Genomic DNA, 20,513 nt, shown 5'->3' on the forward strand with positions numbered 1-20,513 from the left:
GCCGACTCTATTCTTTGTGTATATCATTGATGTCGCTCTTGCTGCTGGTGACTCTCAGATTCACCTCTATGCAGACGACACCATTTTGTATACATCTGGCCCTTCATTGGACACTGTGTTAACAAACCTCCAAACGAGCTTCAATGCCATACAACACTCCTTCCGTAGTAGTAGTAGTAGTAAAACTAAATGTATGCTCTTCAATCGAACGCTGCTTGCACCCGCCTGCCCGACTAGAATCACTACTCTCGGCGGGTCTGACTTAGAATATGTGGAAAACTACAAATACGTAGGTGTCTGGTTAGACCGTAAACTCTCCTTCCAGACTCACATTAAGCATCTCCAATCCAAAGTTAAATCTAGAATCGGCTTCCTATTTCGCAACAAAGCCTCCTTCACTCATGCTGCCAAACATGCCCTCGTAAAACTGACTATTACTACTACAATGGTATTGTTACTGCTATGATACTAGTACTATTATGGTATTACTACTACTACTACTATGGTATTACTACTACTATGGTATTACTACTAATATGGCATTCCTACTAATATGGTATTACTACTGCTATGGTATTACTACTACTATGGTATTACTACTGCTATGGTACTACTACTACTACTACTATGATACTACTACTACTATGGTATTACTACTGCTATGGTAGTTCTACTGCTATGGTATTACCACTACCATGGTATTACTTCTGCTATTATACTACATCTATGGTATTACTGCTACTATGGTACTACTACACTACGGTACTACTACTACTACCACTATGGTACTACTACTACTACTACTACCACTACGGTACTACTACTACTACCACTACGGTACTACTACTACTACCACTACGGTACTACTACTACTACCACTATGGTACTACTACTACTACTACTACTACTACTACTATGGTACTAATACTACTATGGTACTAATAATACTAAGGTACTACTACTACTGCTACTATTACTACTACTACTGCTGCTATGGTATTACTTCTACTATGGTACTACTGCTACTATGGTGCTACTACTACTATGGTACTACCACTACTGCTATTACTACTACTATGGTATTACTACTACTATGGTACTAATGCTACTATGGTACTGCTACTAATACTACTACTACTACTACTACTACTACTACTACTACTACTACTACTACTACTACTACTACTACTACTATTACTACTGCTATTACTACTACTACCACTACTATGGTATTACTACTACTATGGTATTATTACTACTATGGTATTACTACTGCTATGGTATTATTACTACTACTACTACTACTACTACTATTACTGCTACTAATATGGTATTACTACTACTATGGTATTATTACTACTAAGGTTTTACTACTACTATGGTATTACTACTGCTATGTTACTATTACTATGGTATTACAACAATGGTATTACTACTACAATGGTATTGTTACTGCTATGATACTAGTACTATTATGGTATTACTACTACTACTACTATGGTATTACTTTTACTATGGTATTACTACTAATATGGTATTACTACTACTATGGTATTACTACTACAATGGTATTGTTACTGCTATGATACTAGTACTATTATGGTATTACTACTACTACTGTGGTATTACTACTACTATGGTATTACTACTAATATGGTATTACTACTGCTATGGTATTACTACTTCTATGGTATTACTACTACTAGTATGGTACTGCTACTACTACTAATAATACTACTACTACTACTATTATTACTACTACTACTACTACTACTACTACAGCTATGGTACTACTATTACTATGGTACTTCTACTAGTACTATGGTATTGCTACTATTATGGTATTACTACTACTACTACTATAGTACTACTACTATGGTATTACTACTACTATGGTATTACTACTACTATTTTACTATTACAACTATGGTACTACTACTACTACTACTACTACTAGTATGGTACTGCTACTACTACTACTATTACTACTACTATGGTATTACTACAGCTATGGTACTACTATTACTATGGTACTACAACTACTACTATGGTATTACTACTACTACAACTACTATAGTATTACTACTGCTATACACCCAGGGATGGAAATGAATCTAGCTTGCTAGCCCGAGGCCAGTACTTTTCAGACCGGGTTACTGTGCCCAACTAACCCGTTATTGCTGTACAGGTCACAGCCCAGTGGGCACAGAAGTAAATTCAATATCTATTCCAAGGGGGTTTAACGTAATTTCTTTTAAATGACATGGAAACAATGTTGATTCAACCAGTATGTGCCCAGTGGGTGATGTATGCTACTGCTGAAGTTGCGCAGTCAAATCCAAGCAGCAAGCCTTACCCAGAATACCCCATAACGACTTCCCCTCTCTACAGAGTGAATCGCCATAACCAAGCCACCGGACCCCGGAGACACATTGTGAAGTCATCACCACCACTATAGCCATGGTCCTGCTGTGTCTGTTTCCATCTAGACATGGGGGACATACAGGGGGACATACAGGGGCCACAGGGCTATGGGCACTGTCTGTCAGTTAACGGAGTGAGCTCTGATGACTTCAGCTCTGCTGCTCTGGGACAGAGAGAGCAGAGGAGTCCTTTCAGACCACAGTGGAAGCGCAGAAGCAAGCAGAAGCTACTGTTTAATCATTTGAAGCTAATGTCGCCATCTAGCGGGTGTATTTAATAGTGGAACTGTCCTCCCAAGGGTAGTCTAGTATAAACAAACTCGATATATCTTATTCCTCTTATCGTAGTTTGCTCATGGCCACACGTGATGTCACTGTGCAGGTATCATTTCAGAGCTGTTGAGTGAGCCATTGCAGTATGTGTCTCTGGAACTGGTTTCTGTTGCTCAGAATGGTTTGTGCTGGAAACAAGTCTGCAATACTTAGTGGTCTATAGGCATAGGCCTACAATTAGTAATCTATAGCACTGGAGGTTGGTAGCTCCTTAATTGGGGAGAACGGGCTAGTGGTAAGGACTGGAGCAGAATCAGTGGAATGGTATCAAATACATGTGGTCCTCTGTAGCTCTATTGGTAGAGCATGGCGCTTGTAACGCCAGGGTAGTGGGTTCGATCCCCGGGACCACCCATACGTAAAAATGTATGCACACATGACTGTAAGTAGCTTTGGATAAAAGCGTCTGCTAAATGGCATATTATATTATTATTATCAAACACATGGTTTCCATTTGCTCTGTTCCGGCCATTATTATGAGCCATCCTCCCCTCAGCAGCCTCCACTGATCTATAGGCATCAATTAGTTATCTATAGGCATACGCCTACAATGTGGTCCTCTGTAGCTCAGCTGGTAGAGCACGGTGCTTGTAACGCCAGGGTAGTGGGTTCGATCCCCGGGACCACCCATAAATGTATGCATGCATGACTGTAAGTCGCTTTGGATAAAAGCGTCTGCTAAATGGCATTATTATTAATTAGTAATAATTTTTTGGAATGGGAGAGGCCGATTTTAACATTCTGCCTTAAAAGGCAACATCCTTGTAGGTTGGGACACCGTCTGTGTCTAGCCTGTTTCTCCCATAATGATTGGAACAATTGTGTTTTTCTTACAGAAATAATGCATTGGGCAGGATATATCGGTCATTGCATTCCATAGAGAATGATAGTGGCGTCTAGTGGCCAAAATACAGTTTTAGCGTGGCCAGCGCCACTGAGGGCTTCCACCATTTTAATGTAGTCAACTGCGTGGCTTCCAACATTATAATGTAGTCAACTGCGTGGCTTCCACCATTTTAATGTAGTCAACTGCGTGGGACTTCCAGCTTTATTGCTGATTCATCTTGATGACCCTGTTGGAGGCTTGTGAAGATATATGGACTACTTCAAAATGGAGATTGCCTCAGCGGCTCTGCACGTGGGCTCACAGACGCCATAATCGGAACTATATAGGGATGCTTTCTCTATCATTCTCTATGTTGCATACAAAACAGTGGACAGGGGAGGCGGGGCCGCCCTAGATTCTGGCGCGGATTCGGAGCTATATGGACGAGCTGATTGGTTTAACCAATTTCAGCGCATTCAGTTTTCATTGGCTTAGAATGCCATCTATTGTTTCACGGCCAATGATTCGCTGCCTTCTATTTGATGGTTTTCCTTGCCAGAAACCCCTCCCTTCCTACGCTACGGAGTCCCCCCCCTCCCACTCCCTCTCCCCCTGTGATACCAACTACGATTGAATTCGGACAGCATGTTTGCATGGAAAAGGGTGCTCAGGCAAATATTTAGCTAGAGAAAAAATGAATTGGTCATTACGTGTGCGAAATATTATTTAGGCTATTCTGGATTACAGAGACGACATTCTAACGCAAGATAAATAATTAAAGCGGTAATAGCTACAGCGGATTAATATTGTTAGCTTGAGTGGTTGGCTAGCTAGTTAGACATCGGGACTACTAAATCAACATGGCATTGTAGCCTATCGGATATTTCAACCTTCCATATGTCATGTCATGTGGATACAACGTTACATTGATGTTGATGTCTCATTGATTGAACTGAACGAGAGAGAGAGAGAGAATGTATCCCGAGACAACCACAGAGACAAGCAGAGGAATCTGAATCGACATAATCCATCTGCAGCGGGGCGTCGGGACGAATGATGATGATGGCTTCGTGGCGATGGACAGCAGTTCTCATCTGTTTACAATGGGGTGAGTCATTTCTCAGAACGCTGTCTAACCTAGCTACTATGCCTACCTGCTAATGTTTCATACAACATGCCCTTAAACCGTGTGCCATCTGTCAATTGGTGAGGTAACATGTTGTCCCATCGCAGCCTGGCATATGGTCTGATTTAATTATCGTATTATTGCATGCATTGGATATCAGTAAAGAGCATTCGAAGAGATCTGTGTTCGTCATCTGACATGTAGAGGGTGTTTTTTTCTACAACTCGCTCTAAGCCGGACATTTATTAGTGGTGATGCACTTACCGCCCAGTCTCCTATTGCACTAGTCTCTCTCTCGCTCTCTCTCTCTCTCTCTCTCTCTCTCTCTCTCTCTCTCTCTCTCTCTCTCTCTCTCGTTCTCTCGTTCTCTCTCTCTCAGCAAGGGAATTACATCTACAAATGAAACATGAGCTGAGATGGCTCTCACAGAATAACATAATCATTTGATGACATATTTTTAATCTACTGTACTACCCAGGCTGAATACAGACGTACAGACAGACATACGTACAGACAGACTCACAGATAGTGCTGGCTGTGACCATTCCATGCATCCATCTCCTGGCCATATTATAGCCTACTGTGCTCCCAGGCTGAATACAGACACACTGTATTAGGCCTATATGTAGACAGACAGAACTGGGGGAAGTGACTGCACCTCAGTCCCAACACATACAGTCAGTCTCTGCTCCAGACCAGCCCTATCAGTCTTACAGCCTTAATTAGATATCCTGATCCCTCTTAAGCCCTGTTCTCTGTACCAGTCTCTCTACCAGCTCATTATCTCTAGGCCTGCTATTTAATTCACGCCTTTGTCATGTCTGTTAGCCTGCACTAGAGCCTGCACCTAGTGTTAGCGACAGGCTCTGACAGGTACCCAGGCCTGTGTTGAAACACCCCTGCACCTGTATTTCTAGTTATTCTGGATCAGCTGGTGGATAATTTGGGCAGCGTGAGAAGGGCGTTTTCCAATCGACCCCCAACGTTCTGCGTACCTGTGCAGGTTACCTCACTATGTCACCTCACTACGTCAGGATCTCCTTTAGGAGATCGAGGCTACGTGTCAGGGTTGCTTCCAGAGTTTCAGTATCTCACTCTGGAAGTATGTGTTTCATCATCAAACAGGGACGTTTCCGTGTCTGCATTACACCACACATGTAATATATTAGAATCGTTTTAGGGAATTGAAAGTGTCTACATGGAAGTTTCTAGTTTTAGACTAGTCAGTAACTGGAACTAAAGAACGTTATCATTGTAGATTAGAAATATACATCTTTTGGAGAGGTCAGAGGAAGTATATTGACATGACAGGATATGAAGTCTTGTGCTGTGAAATAAATAATACTATGATTTTATTGTGCAATTATGTGATGTGTTTAAGCCAATGAAGAAAACAAATGTAACCATGCCTGAAACGAGATCAAATTCCATCTTTCTATAATGGGCTAAGTAACATATTGATCTTCTGTACAATAGCCTACATATTGGTTCAGCCAGTCTGTCAGTGTATTGACTGGTGGTGTGTCACTGAACATAACAGACCTACACAGCGTGACTGACATATATTCCCTTCCCTCCCTCTCTGTGCCCCTCTCTCTCTCTGTGCCCCTCTCTCTCTCTGTGCCCCTCTCTCTCTCTGTGCCCCTCTCTCTCTCTGTGCCCCTCTCTCTCTCTGTGCCCCCCTCTCTCTCTGGGCCCCTCTCTCTCTCTGTGCCCCTTTCTCTGCCCCTCTCCCTCTCTGTGCCCCTCTCTCTCTCTGGGCCCCTCTCTCTCTCTGTGCCCCTCTCTCTCTCTGTGCCCCTCTCTCTCTCTGGGCCCCTCTCTCTCTGTGCCCCTCTCTCTCTCTGTGCCCCTCTCTCTCTCTGTGCCCCCCTCTCTCTCTGGGCCCCTCTCTCTCTCTGTGCCCCTTTCTCTGCCCCTCTCCCTCTCTGTGCCCCTCTCCCTCTCTGTGCTCCTCTCCCTCTCTGTGCCCCCCTCTCTCTCTCTGTGCCTCTCTCTCTCTGTGCCCCTCTCTCTCTCTGTGCCCCTTTCTCTCTCTGTGCCCCTTTCTCTCTCTCTCTCTCTCTCTCTCTCGCTCTCTCTCTCTCTCTCTCTCTCTCTCTCTCTCTCTCTCTCTCTCTCTCTCTCTCTCTCTCTCTCTCTCTCTCTCTCTCTCTCTCTCTCTGCCCCTCTCTCTCTCTTTCTCTCCCCATCTCTCTTTCCCCCCTGTTTCTCTCTCCTCCAGTGTTCCAGTACGCCCTGTGTCGCGAGGTAACCCTTCCCTCCGGACCCCTATACCGCGTGGCAGGGTTCCCCCTCTCCATCCCCTGTGCTGTATCAGGCTACGAGGGTTCCCGAACGCAGGACTTTGAGTGGTACCTGTACAGGGAGGACTCCCAGGGGAGACAGATGGGTGTGATCTCCACCAGGGACCCCGGGTTTCCTTACGCACCCTTCCAGGTAGGGAGGAGTTCAATGCAGGCTTTTTCATAATGAATTAGGCCTAGATGGTTAGGACTAGTTGGTCCTAGTTGCAAGCCATCTATGTTCATTTTAAACGAATAAATCTGAGTTTTCCATCAAAGTACAGTGACAGGTGGGCATGCATGTATACTAGCTATGTACTGTATGCTTACTTATCTATTGGGGGTAACTTTTAGCTGTACATGAGTTTATTTAAACTCACATCTCTGGGCCTCCCGAGTGGCACAGTGGTCTAAGGCGCTGCATCGCAGTGTTGCGGCGTCACTACAGCCTGGGGTTCGATCCCTGTGTCATTACCGGCCGTGACCGGGAGTCCCATAGGGAGGCACACAATTGGCCCAGCGTCGTCCGGGTGAGGGGAGGGTTTGGCCGGGGGGGCTTTACTTGGCTCATCGCGGGTCGGGCGCCTGCAGGCTGACCTTGGTTGTAAGTTGAACAGTGTTTCCTCCGACACATTGGTGTGGCTGGCTTCCGGGTTAAGTGAGCGGGTGTTAATAATATAATAATATGCCATTTAGCAGACGCTTTTATCCAAAGCGACTTACAGTCGTGCGTGCATACATTTTTTGTGTATGGGTGGTCCCGGGGATCGAACCCACTACCTTGGCGTTACAAGCGCCGTGCTCTACCAGCTGAGCTACAGAGGACCAGAGAAGCGCGGTTTGAATTACGATCTTGTCTCATCGCTGCAACTCCCCAAAGGGCTCGGGACAGGCGAAGGTCGAGTCATGCATCCTCCAAAGCATGATCCGCCAAACCGCGGTTAAGAAGATCATGTTTTGGAGGACGCATGACTCGACCTTCGCCTGTCCCGAGCCCTTTGGGGAGTTGCAGCGATGAGACAAGATCGTAATCACGAAATTGGGGAGAAAAAGGGGGGGAAATTACACACAAAAAAAATAATAAAAACATTACAAAAAAAACATTACTCACATCTCTGTTCACCAATGGAAAATATCTCTTAAATGTGTTTATTTTGACTAATCGATTATTCTAACTTAGGGCTGCACAATTAATCGAAATTGATGTTTGCAAAATCCTTTAAAAAAACACCATGAATGTAACATTCGCATGCAATAAGGGTCCCTTGGTAAACTCTGACCAACACTTTGGTTCCTGTCACAACAACATCTACTGTACCTGTCTTTGTCATTGGTTGTCATGCCAACATCAACCATAGAATTGGAATACTAATTATTTCAATGATTCCAACAGTTCCAAGTGTACAGTTCAAAAATCATAATCGCAATATTTGGATTAAATATTGTAATTAGATTATTGGCCATATCGTGCAGCCCTAATCTAACTCTTTCTGTCCTTCCAGGCGCGGGTGAGGTCCGGGGACGTGAGGGTGGAGAGGGACTCGGGGGACAAGGCCAGGCTGGTGTTCCAGAGGCTACGCGCAGATGACCAGGGTCGATACGAGTGTTACACACCCAGCACAGACTCCAAGTACCAAGGCAACTACAGTGCCTTGGTCGCCGTCAAAGGTTGGTAGGCGTGGGCCTGTATTCACAAAGCGTCCCAGAAGAGGAGTGCTGAATCTGGATCCGTTTTTCCTGTGGACAGGGAGGACCTGATCCTGGATCAGCACTGCCTTTCTGCCCTCCTCTTCCTGGTTCCTGGTTAGGAACTGGTTTAGGCAGTCTGTGTTATCTTGTGGACTTTGTTCTCTCTCTGACAGCTTGGTTGAGAATGTGTCCTGCCTTGTTCTATCACACATCTGATTGGCACTGGTCCCATACTTTTCCACTCTATCTTTACTGATTTAGGTCTACGCTATTCTTTATTACTTGTAATTACATTTTTGCACAATTGTAAAAATCATTTTTGCATAGAAATTCTATTCTTATCTACAATCTACTATGACCTTTCCCCAGCAAATGATAACGTACTTATGATCTGTCACCGAAGCAGTGTTCCTCTGAGTGACCCTAACCTCTATACATCCTTTGCTATAGCAAAAATCTAACATGAATTCAATTTAGTATATAACTAACCTCTCGCTCTCTCTCTGTATGTCTCTCTCTCTCTCTCTCTCTCTCTCTCTCTGTCTCTGTCTCTCTCTCTCTCTCTGTCTCTGTCTCTCTCTCTCTCTCTGTCTCTCTCTCTCTCTCTCTGTCTCTCTGTCTCTCTGTCTCTCTCTCTCTCTCTCTCTCTCTCTCTCTCTCTCTCTCTCTCTCTCTCTCTCTCTCTCTCTCTCTGTATGTCTATCTCTCTCTCTCTCTCTCTCTCTCTCTCTCTCTCTCTCTCTCCAGTGATCCCAGACACTCTCCTGATTAGCTACTCCCGCTCTCTAACTGGCCAACCTGTGCCAGAGGGGGCGGAGATAACTCTCACCTGCTCCGCCGGCGTCCAATCAAAACAGCACACCCACCTGTCCATCACATTCGGCGTGCGTGGCGGTGGTAGCGGGACCGGGTCGGGGTCAAGCTCAGGGACACCGAGAGAAATCATAGCTATCGATAAAGAACTGGGCCTGACTCCTGGCCGAGGGGAGTCCTACCAGAAGAGATATGATGATGGAGAGATAACGCTGGTGAAGAAGAGTGGAGATGGAGGGAGAGATGTCTATGTGATGAGGGTGAGTGCCGTGGCCCCGGAGGACTCAGGGGCCTACTTCTGTGAGGCGTCACAGTGGATCCTGGACCCTGATGGAGCGTGGCAGAAGATCGCTCAGAGGACCCTGGAGATTGGCAACCTCACGGTTCAACCACTAGGTACGTCACTGTCTGTCTGTGGAGTGTGAGGGGGTTGTTCAGAGAAAAGAGATGTTAGGACACTGTCTGTCTGTGGAGTGTGGGGGGTTGTTCAGAGAACATTTACATTACATTTTAGTCATTTACCAGACGCTCTTATCCAGAGCGACTTACAGGAGCAATTAGGGTTAAGTGCCTTGCTCAAGGGCACATTTACGTCATTTAGCAGACGCTCTTATCCAGAGCGACTTACAAATTGGTGCATTCACCCTATAGCCAGTGGGATAACCACTTTACAATTATTATTATTATTATTTTTTTTTTGGGGGGGGGTGGAAGGATTACTTTATCCTATCCCAGGTATTCTTTAAAGAGGTGGGGTTTCAAATGTCTCCGGAAGGTGGTGAGTGACTCCGCTGTCCTGGCGTCGTGAGGGAGCTTGTTCCACCATTGGGGTGCCAGAGCAGCGAACAGTTTTGACTGGGCTGAGCGGGAACTATGCTTCCGCAGAGGAAGGGGAGCCAGCAGGCCAGAGGTGGATGAACGCAATGCCCTCGTTTGGGTGTAGGGACTGATCAGAGCCCGAAGGTACGGAGGTGCCGTTCCCCTCACTGCTCCATAGGCAAGCACCATGGTCTTGTAACGGATGCGAGCTTCAACTGGAAGCCAGTGGAGTGTGCGGAGGAGGGGGGTGACGTGAGAGAACTTGGGAAGGTTGAACACCAGACGGGCTGCGGCATTCTGGATGAGTTGTAGGGGTTTAATGGCACAGGCAGGGAGGCCAGCCAACAGCGAGTTGCAGTAATCCAGACGGGAGATGACAAGTGCCTGGATTAGGACCTGTGCCGCTTCCTGTGTAAGGCAGGGTCGTACTCTCCGAATGTTGTAGAGCATGAACCTGCAGGATCGGGTCACCGCCTTGATGTTAGCGGAGAACGACAGGGTGTTGTCCAGGGTCACGCCAAGGCTCTTCGCACTCTGGGAGGAGGACACAACGGAGTTGTCAACCGTGATGGCGAGATCATGGAACGGGCAGTCCTTCCCCGGGAGGAAGAGCAGCTCCGTCTTGCCAGGGTTCAGCTTGAGGTGGTGATCCGTCATCCATACTGATATGTCTGCCAGACATGCAGAGATGCGATTCGCCACCTGGTTATCAGAAGGGGGAAAGGAGAAGATTAGTTGTGTATCGTCAGCGTAGCAATGATAGGAGAGGCCATGTGAGGATATGACAGAGCCAAGTGACTTGGTGTATAGGGAGAATAGGAGAGGGCCTAGAACTGAGCCCTGGGGGACACCAGTGGTGAGAGCACGTGGTGCGGAGACAGCTTCTCGCCACGCCACTTGGTAGGAGCGACCGGTCAGGTAGGACGCAATCCAGGAGTGAGCCGCGCCAGAGATGCCCAGCTCGGAGAGGGTGGAGAGGAGGATCTGATGGTTCACAGTATCAAAGGCAGCAGACAGGTCTAGAAGGACAAGAGCAGAGGAGAGAGAGTTAGCTTTAGCAGTGTCGAGAGCCTCCGTGACACAGAGAAGAGCAGTCTCAGTTGAATGACCAGTCCTGAAACCTGACTGGTTTGGATCAAGAAGGTCATTCTGAGAGAGATAGCAAGAGAGTTGGCTAAAGACGGCACGCTCAATAGTTTTGGAAAGAAAAGAAAGAAGGGATACTGGTCTGTAGTTGTTGACATCAGTGGGATAGAGTGTTGGTTTTTTGAGAAGGGGTGCAACTCTCGCTCTCTTGAAGAAAAGAGAAAAGAGATGTTAGGACACTGTCTGTCTGTGGAGTGTGGGGGTTGTTCAGAGAAAAGAGATGTTAGGACACTGTCTGTCTGTGGAGTGTGGGGGTTGTTCAGAGAAAAGAGATGTTAGGACACTGTCTGTCTGTGGAGTGTGGGGGGTTGTTCAGAGAAAAGAGATGTTAGGACACTGTCTGTCTGTGGAGTGTGGGGGGTTGTTCAGAGAAAAGAGATGTTAGGACACTGTCTGTCTGTGGAGTGTGGGGGTTGTTCAGAGAAAAGAGATGTTAGGACACTGTCTGTCTGTGGAGTGTGGGGGTTGTTCAGAGAAAAGAGATGTTAGGACACTGGTCTGTCTGTGGAGTGTGGGGGGTTGTTCAGAGAAAAGAGATGTTAGGACACTGGTCTGTCTGTGGAGTGTGGGGGGGTTGTTCAGAGAAAAGAGATGTTAGGACACTGGTCTGTCTGTGGAGTGTGGGGGGTTGTTCAGAGAAAAGAGATGTTAGGACACTGTCTGTCTGTGGAGTGTGGGGGTTGTTCAGAGAAAAGAGATGTTAGGACATTGTCTGTCTGTGGAGTGTGGGGGTTGTTCAGAGAAAAGAGATGTTAGGACACTGGTCTGTCTGTGGAGTGTGGGGGTTGTTCAGAGAAAAGAGATGTTAGGACACTGGTCTGTCTGTGGAGTGTGGGGGGTTGTTCAGAGAAAAGAGATGTTAGGACACTGTCTGTCTGTGGAGTGTGGGGGGGTTGTTCAGAGAAAAGAGATGTTAGGACACTGTCTGTCTGTGGAGTTTGGGGGGGTTGTTCAGAGAAAAGAGATGTTAGGACACTGTCTGTCTGTGGAGTGTGGGGGGGTTGTTCAGAGAAAAGAGATGTTAGGACACTGTCTGTCTGTGGAGTGTGGGGGGGTTGTTCAGAGAAAAGAGATGTTAGGACACTGTCTGTGCGTGGCTCTAAATAAGAGCATCTGCTAAATGACTAAAATGTAATGCAATGGATGCTGTTACTAGTTTGGCCACAGATTCCATTAGCACCCCAGTAGGCCTTGTCTGAGTGCTGTAGGCCTATCCAGTGCAGTCAGTGCATGACATCATCATCATCATCATCATCACTGGCATTCTAGAACAATGGGAAACAGAGACATTAGCTTCAGGGGCGCTGTGCTGTGGCTGACCCTGTACTCTTCTCAATATGTGTGTGTTTTAGAGCTGTGGTGTGTGGGGCTAGAGCAGAGCACAATTGCAATGTAACAGTTGCGCTAATAAAGTTGCATTGTAGCAGATGTTGAAGTATTCTAGTTCCTCACTGTAGGTCTATGTGTTGGTATTGTATCAGCCAGACAATGCTCTACTTGATTCCATTATATTCTCCATAGTCTGTTAGACAAAAGCCCTTCTCCTTTTGTCTAGGGCAGATTACAGAATGCACTCATTCATCGTTAAGAGTAGACTTATAGAATAAACGCAATTGAAGCATTTCATGAAATAGCTAACATAGTTTTCAGAGTGTATTGTTTATAGACGAGAGCTTACTTACAAGTATCCTCTTTTAGGAGGAATTTTGAGATGCTTTCAACTATATATATATATATATCTTTTTTTTTTCTTAGTCATTTAGCAGACGCTCTTATCCAGAGCAATTTAGGGTTAAGTGCCTTGCTCAAGGGCACATCGACAGATTTTTCACCTAGTCGGCTCTGGGATTAGAACCAGCGACCTTTCGGTTACTGGCACAACGCTCTTAACCACTAAGCTACCTGCCGCCCCCTCCTTCAGTGGGAGAACTTGCTATATGGAAATAAACCTTTATTAACAGTGACAATTAACAAATGAAGTTAGTTTGAATGCAGAGCGAACACATTTAATTCCTTAATTAAATCATGCACTTTTTGTTTCTCTTGCCCTCCTCTCCCTCCTTTACCCCCTCCTCTTCCTCCTCCTCCTTTACCCCCTCCTCTCCCTCCTCTTCCTCCTCCTTTACCCCCTCCTCTCCCTCCTCCTCTTCCTCCTCCTTTACCCCCTCCTCTCCCTCCTCTTCCTCCTCCTTTACCCCCTCCTCACCCTCCTCTTCCTCCTTTACCCCTTCCTCTCCCTCCTGTTCCTCCTCCTTTACCCCCTCCTCTCCCTCCTCCTCTTCCTCCTCCTTTACCCCCTCCTCTCCCTCCTGTTCCTCCTCCTTTACCCCCTTCCTCTCCCTCCTGTTCCTCCTCCTTTACCCCCTCCTCTCCCTCCTGTTCCTCCTCCTTTACCCCCTCCTATCCCTCCTGTTCCTCCTCCTTTACCCCCTTCCTCTCCCTCCTGTTCCTCCTCCTTTACCCCCTCCTCTCCCTCCTCTTCCTTCTCCTCCTTTACCCCCTCCTCTCCCTTCTCCTCCATTACCCCCTCCTCTTCCTCCTCCTCCTTTATTCCTCCTCTCCCTCCTCCTCCATTACCCCCTCCTCTTCCTCCTCCTCCTTTCCCCCTCCTCCACCTCCTCCTTTACCCCCTCCTCTTTCTCCTCCTTTACCCCCTCCTCTTTCTCCTCCTTTACCCCCTCCTCTCCCTCCTCTTCCTCCTCCTTTACCCCCTCCTCTCCCTCCTCCTTCCAGCTGACTCCCTGACTGTAACGTCCACTCCGCGAGGTGAGGTAACTCTCCAGTTAGGCTCCCCTCTCACTCTGACCTGTGAGGTGTCTGGTTTGGCCCCTGGGGGCCGGTCGGGCCTGCTGGTCCAGTGGATGAGGAGGGGCGCCGTGAGCAGCGAGGACATGGCATTGACGGGCGGAGGGGTGGAGGTTTGTATTGATTATTGTTATTGGTTATTAGGATCTTCCTTTTAGCCCACTAAGGAATTTTATTCAAAGAGTCTTTACAGAGTTGTCCAATTATTGTGTGAAGTTGTCCTTTTAATTATGAAATTGTAAACTGTGCCAAATAATTCAGCTATTTGCTGTTGATAGTATGTAATGCTTCCAATTGTAGATAAAACATATTATTTGGAGCCAGGAAGGCTGTTGGTCAACAGTTATATAGGATCAGAAAGTAAATAATGCTTGTTTGGCTAGTCTTTTTCCAAACACGACTAAGGTTAACCTTTCTGTCTTTCTCTATCTCTGTCTCTCTCCTCTCCCAGGTGGAGGTGGCCAGATACGGCCCAGATGGGGTGGTGAGCTGGGGGGACGACTCCAGCCGGGGAGGTCGGGGTGGAGGGGGTTCCATGGAGAAGGAGGTGGAGGGGCGGTACTCTCTCAGGTTGTTCTCTGCCCACCCAGCTGACTCGGGGGTGTACCGCTGTGCTGTGAGCGTCTACGCTGGGAGGCTTAACCCAGGGCCCTCCAGTGCTGCTACGATCACACAGAGGTCAGAGGGGGTCACCGTCAACCTCAAGACCAAAGGTAAGAGAAAAGACAGATACAAGACCTAAAGACTAGTTTTCCACCCTGCCTTCTCCCCACTAACTGGGCCCTAGTTCACTCCCCCTCATGGATTTAAAAGGATGTATTGGGTGTAATGGAGAAAACTCCCTCAATCTACTTGACAGCAAAGAATTACACCCTTCTGGCAGAGGGGGATCCTGGGGACTGCAGCCAGTGGCTGTCTACAAGTTAAGTCCCGTGTAGCTCAGTTGGTAGAGCATGGCGCTAGCAACGCCAGGGTTGTGGGTTTGATTCCCACGGGGGGCCAGGGGGGCCGGTATGAAAATGTATGCACTCACTAACTGTAAGTCGCTCTGGATAAGAGCGTCTGCTAAATGACGAAAATGTAAAATGCAAGTCAGAGTTCTGGAAGTTGCCCTGGTAAAGCTAAGAGCCTAAAACCACTTGACCTACTACGAGGCTGGGCAGTAGTTTGTAAACAAATATACATTTACATTTTACATTTTAGTCATTTAGCAGACGCTCTTATCCAGAGCGACTTACAGTTAGTGAGTGTATACATTATTTTATTTTTTTTCATACTGGCCCCCCATTGGAATCGAACCCACAACCCTGTCGAACCCACAATTGTGCGCCGCCCCTTGGGTCTCCCGGTCGAGGCCGGCTACGACAGAGCCTGGTTTCGAACCAGGATCTCTAGTGGCACAGCTAGCACTGCGATGCAGTGCCTTAGACCACTGCGCCACTCGGGAGGTACTACATTAACATGAGCATTGCCATGACAGGTTTGATTGAATTAACAACCAAATACCTAATTGAATTTAACCTATGTTAACCTAATTGATGTACTTTTATGCTAATTTAACCTAATTGAATTGCAACCATCTCTCTCTGTCCCTGTGTCCCTACAGAGGTGAAGGTGTCAGCAGTAGCCAACCTTCCCCGCGGCCCCCTCCTGAAGAGAGGTGACACCATCACCCTGCTCTGCAACATATCTGTGGTAACCACCGGCCCCGCACAGGTGGAGGTCCAATGGCTGCAGAGGGCGGTCCTCCCGGCCCAGGAGGGTGGGGCTACAACAGGGGGCGTGGTCATAGAGAAGGGTGGTGACCAGCCGTCAGTAGAGGAGAAGGGGAGGGTCTTAGCCTCACTTACCTATGAGGGCCTGTCCAGGCTCTATAAGAACAGCAGCTCTGAGGTGATTGGTTACATTTATTTGGCAGTTTAAAAAAATACTATCAAGGATAACACAATAAAGTATATCAAAGAGAACACAATTGTAATGACTAATATGTGATTGTCTTACCTACCTTATTTGAATGCACTGTATTGCTCTAGATAACAGCGTCTGCTAAAAGACTGAAGTGCGTCTGCTAAAAGACTCAAATGCGTCTGCTAAAATACCTTTTTCCATTGCGGTCCTTTTGGCATACAGGTCAGCATGGACCGGGTGTCCCCAGGCACCTACAGGCTGAGGATCTTTTCTGCCCAGGACCAGGACCAGGGTCTGTTTGTCTGCCAGGCTGAGGTGTGGGGGCAAGACCCTCATGGAGGATGGTACAACACCGGGGCCAGGGCCCAGTCAGAGACTGTCAGGGTTTACTTATACGCCAGAGGTGAGTCACTGGGTCTGTGACTGCTAGGTGTTTTACATACAGGGAGTGGCGATTTAATCCCTGCAGCAGACACACTCAACATTAGTTCCTTATACAAAGAGTGGCTCTGTGAATCACAGATTGTAGTCAGGAAGTGTCTGTATGTCTCCTCTGTTTTCAATCTCCCGCTCACTGTCATCTGGAGGCTGTTAGCCAACAGTTATTAGGGATCATAGTTAGTCACCTTCGAAACATGGCTAACCTATCCTGTCTAATACTGGCATCCTGTCTAATACTGGCATCCTGTCTATTCAAATCAAATCTAATTTTATTTGTCACATGCGCCGAATACAACAGGTGTAGACCTTACAGTGAAATGCTTACTTACAAGCCCTTAACCAACAATGCAGTTTTAAGAAAGGATACCTAAAAAAATAAGAAATAAAGGTAACAAATAATTACTTATTATTGTTATTAATAATACTGGCATCCTGTCTAATACTGGCATCCTGTCTAATACTGCCATCCTGTCTAATACTGCCATCCTGTCTAATACTCCCAATTGTAAAGGAAACGGTTTATGAGGAAAGCTAGTCGTTTCCAAACGTGACTAACTCATCTCTCCCTCCCTCCCTCCCTCCCTCCCTCTCTCTCTCTCTATCTCCTCTCTCTCCTCCCTCCTCTCTCTCTCCGCAGCGGCCGACCTGCTACTCATCCCCTTGGTTGTGGGCATGTCCTCTGCCTTGTTTGTGGGCGTGGTCATTATCGCCACGGTAACCTGTTGCTTCATGAAGCGATTGGCCAGGCAGCGCTCCCCAAAATAGGAAGTAAGAAGTCACGACAAGTTCACTGAAGGGTCATCGACGAAGAGGCAAAGAAAGGCGGGAAAAAAGAAAATGAGTGGGAAGTTAGACTTTAAAAAGTTTGAAAGAAAGAAATTGGAACTCTCAGACCTACATGATGTCCATGTAGAGATGTGAAGGCTTGTGTTGGATACACCTGGGACTGGAGATCACAGTAAATAATCTATGTGACAAAGAGTGTTTGTCTAATCTGGGACAGTGACCAAGAGAAGAATCTACCAGTACTGCTCCTTCAGGTCATATAGACGTTTGATTGTTTCATATGGCACCAAACAATTTCCAGTTGTTCATAATATGTTGCATCCAGCTTGTTTCTGTTATATAAACCCACATAGATAATGTATTAACTATTTTAAGACTTCCATACCAACCCCAACCAAACTGTGCTGGCTCTTTTTCAGCATTTTTCCGACAACTGTGTTGGATGTGTAACAAGGCCGGCTCAGAACAGCTTGGTTTGGCTCAGTAGTGTGCAAAGCCCTTTAGGTGTTTGATGTGTCAACACTGTCAGAAATGGACAATGCTCAGCTGTCCAGTGTTGAAATAGGTCCAATACAAATATTGACTTAGAAGAGACACTGAATGATTAGCCCTTTTTTTTGTTATTTCTGTTCCTTGGCAACCACCCTCTCACAACAGGGTGGTTTATATATTCATACAACGTTAGCGTTAAAGTTGTTTCTGTTATATTGTGTATGGTTCATATGGCATGATTGTTAAATTATATATCAGTGTTTCCCAACTCCGGTCCTTGTGTACTACCATCAGACAAAAACACCTGTTTCAACTAGTCAAGGGCTTGATGATTAGTTGACAAGTAGAATCAGGTGTACTTGGCCTGGGACCACAACGAAAAGATGTACTATTGTGGGTAATGAAGGACCGGAGTTGGGCAGCACTGTGATATAGGATCTAAGATTTAATGCAATGCATGTTGAAGGAGCGTAGCACTGCCACTAGTAACAGACCCTTTAGTCTAAAGAAAACCCATCTCAGCAATACCACCAGTGCTAGAGTTGGGCTGGTGTTTATCGGTACAAAGTGAACACTAGTACTGTATAGAAACCGTAGTACTGTCGAATTAAATTGAGTACCAGAATATTTTTTTGATTCCACTTAAGGCACTGAATACCTAGACAGCTAGATGAGGACAGGGACCTTAAAGTACACTGCTTGTATACAATCAACACTGTCAATTACTAGGCTACACTAGTAAACAAAGCTATTGTTTGTATGAGCCTGATCCCAGATCTGTTTGGCCAACTCCTATTGTTTACCTATGGTGCCAAACATGGGCGTTGTCAGGATGGGACAAACAGATCTAGGATCAGGTTAGGACACGGCCAGGGGATATTATGATGCTGAGAAGAACCATAACGAAGCAGTCCAGACAGTCCGCTAAACCGAGTAAAAAAATAAATAAAATGAAAGGTATTTCTGTATCTATTTTAGATATTTATGAAGAGAGATAATGTGCGATAGTAAGCATCCATGCACTGAGATGAATTATGTGTGTTGTCATTGTATACTCCAGAGAGATTAGTTTTTCTTTTTACTTCTAAAATGTAAGATAAGATGAGACCCTGCTTGAAATGCTGTGCTTGTCCATGAGCTGAGCGGATGACTTTAACATTCAACGGCTGTCTGTTTGTTCTTAATGCACTTGGACCAAAACTAGTCTCGCTTGGCAGACTCATACAGTGGCTGTGGGAAAGAGACCAAAACCATTTCCCCTGGAACCATTCAAACTTGTTGAATAGTTACTGACTGTTGTTTCAGTGTGAAGTCGTGTTGCTGTTCTGTTCTGTTCTCTTAGTGTAGTCTTTTTAAACCGTTTAGGCTGTGGTTTGTGGTTGATTCCTGATTGATCCATTTTGTTTTATCATTCCTTTGCTATTTGTGTTTTTTGGTGGTCAAATAAAGAATATTTTTACGACGCATCCAGTAAACGGGAAGACTGTTGCCATGTGTTGTTGTCCTGTGGAACAGCTGTGCCCTGAGGGACTAGGGTAGGATGTGCTCTCCTCTCCTCTGGGTAGCCATGTGGGTCAGGTGATAGGCCTTGGTAGCATTGACTGAGAACACACGCACCACCGGCCTATTAAGCTAAGTGGAATTCAACCATTTTGGATGCTGCAGAGATACAAATGTCACGCACAAACCTGGCACGATTCCCTATTCTACTGGGTAGAGAATAATGTCTGCGCAGGACACCTTTCTCTCTGAGCGTTCTGTAATGCAGTCTCCTGGATAAGTGCTGACTTCCAAGTTCAGGGTGTTTTCTTGTATTGATTGTTCCTTCTCTGCTGTGTGCGTGGTAGCCTGCCTATGACACGGAGATGGACTCAAATACAGAGTCCCTCTGTGCACTATGACCAACAACGTGCCCCAGACTCCCTTTGGATGGATAAATCTCTAACCATCCAATGACCAACCCAGAGACAAATATTCAGAAACCCTCTACAAACAACAACAAACCTATTTTTAAAAACATGGCTCTGGACTCGATTCCCACGGGGGACCAGTATGAAAATGTATGCACTAACTGTAAGTTGCTCTGGATAAGAGCGTCTGCTAAATGACTAAAAATGTAAATGGACCAACCTCTCTCTTTCTCTCTCCAGCCCATAGGAATAGAATTACTGTACTATTTTAATTCTAGTCATTCTACTGCTATGCCCAAGCCACTGATTATGATTCATATTAATGTTAGTCATGCGTTAGGAAAAAGAGTGATCTGCGATGTTCTGGACTGTGAGCCACTTACTTCCAGAGATCAACTGGCGAAAAGCTGGTTTATCCTCCAGCTCTCTAGCCTCTGAACAATGCCCCTGGCTTGCTCCAACACGTGATCACATTCACCACAGCAGGACTGGGGAAAGAGGGAGAGAGAGAGAGCGATGGTAGAGTGATAGATCGAGAGAGAGTAGCAGTGAGGGGGGGGGGGGGGAGTGGGCAGAGCGGGAGGGAGAGAGAGAGGGGACAGGAGAGACCGAGAGTAGCATTGGATAGAGAGAGGGGGGGAGTGGGGAAAGCGGGAGGGAGGGAGGGAGAGCGAGAAGGGACAGGAGAGAGAGGAGAGGGGGAGAGACCGA

The 20,513-nt window shown here is 46.3% G+C and overlaps 1 protein-coding gene across 1 annotated transcript; it reads left to right on the forward strand.

The window, feature by feature from the left end:
• Positions 1-4,191: 4,191 nt before the first annotated feature.
• Positions 4,192-19,371, forward strand: LOC311116640 (immunoglobulin superfamily member 8-like). Its single transcript, XM_084191697.1, has 9 exons — positions 4,192-4,690; positions 6,933-7,147; positions 8,496-8,661; positions 9,430-9,891; positions 14,194-14,378; positions 14,717-14,978; positions 15,872-16,158; positions 16,396-16,576; positions 17,252-19,371. Exons 1-9 carry the CDS (start codon positions 4,636-4,638, stop codon positions 17,377-17,379), a joined length of 1,941 nt encoding a protein of 646 aa, XP_084047823.1. The 5' UTR covers positions 4,192-4,635; the 3' UTR covers positions 17,380-19,371.
• Positions 19,372-20,513: the final 1,142 nt, after the last annotated feature.

This window comes from Coregonus lavaretus (assembly GCF_964263955.1).
Source record: "Coregonus lavaretus genome assembly, contig: HAP1_SCAFFOLD_1952, whole genome shotgun sequence".
Lineage (NCBI taxonomy): Eukaryota > Metazoa > Chordata > Actinopteri > Salmoniformes > Salmonidae > Coregonus > Coregonus lavaretus.

Coding starts and splice junctions, on each gene's coding strand:
- LOC311116640 (XM_084191697.1), top strand. CDS start 4,636: ATGATGATGATGGCTTCGTGGCGATGGACAGCAGTTCTCATCTGTTTA. Junction 16,159..16,395: donor ATAAGAACAGCAGCTCTGAG/GTGATTGGTTAC, acceptor TTTGGCATACAG/GTCAGCATGGACCGGGTGTC. Junction 16,577..17,251: donor GGTTTACTTATACGCCAGAG/GTGAGTCACTGG, acceptor CTCTCTCCGCAG/CGGCCGACCTGCTACTCATC.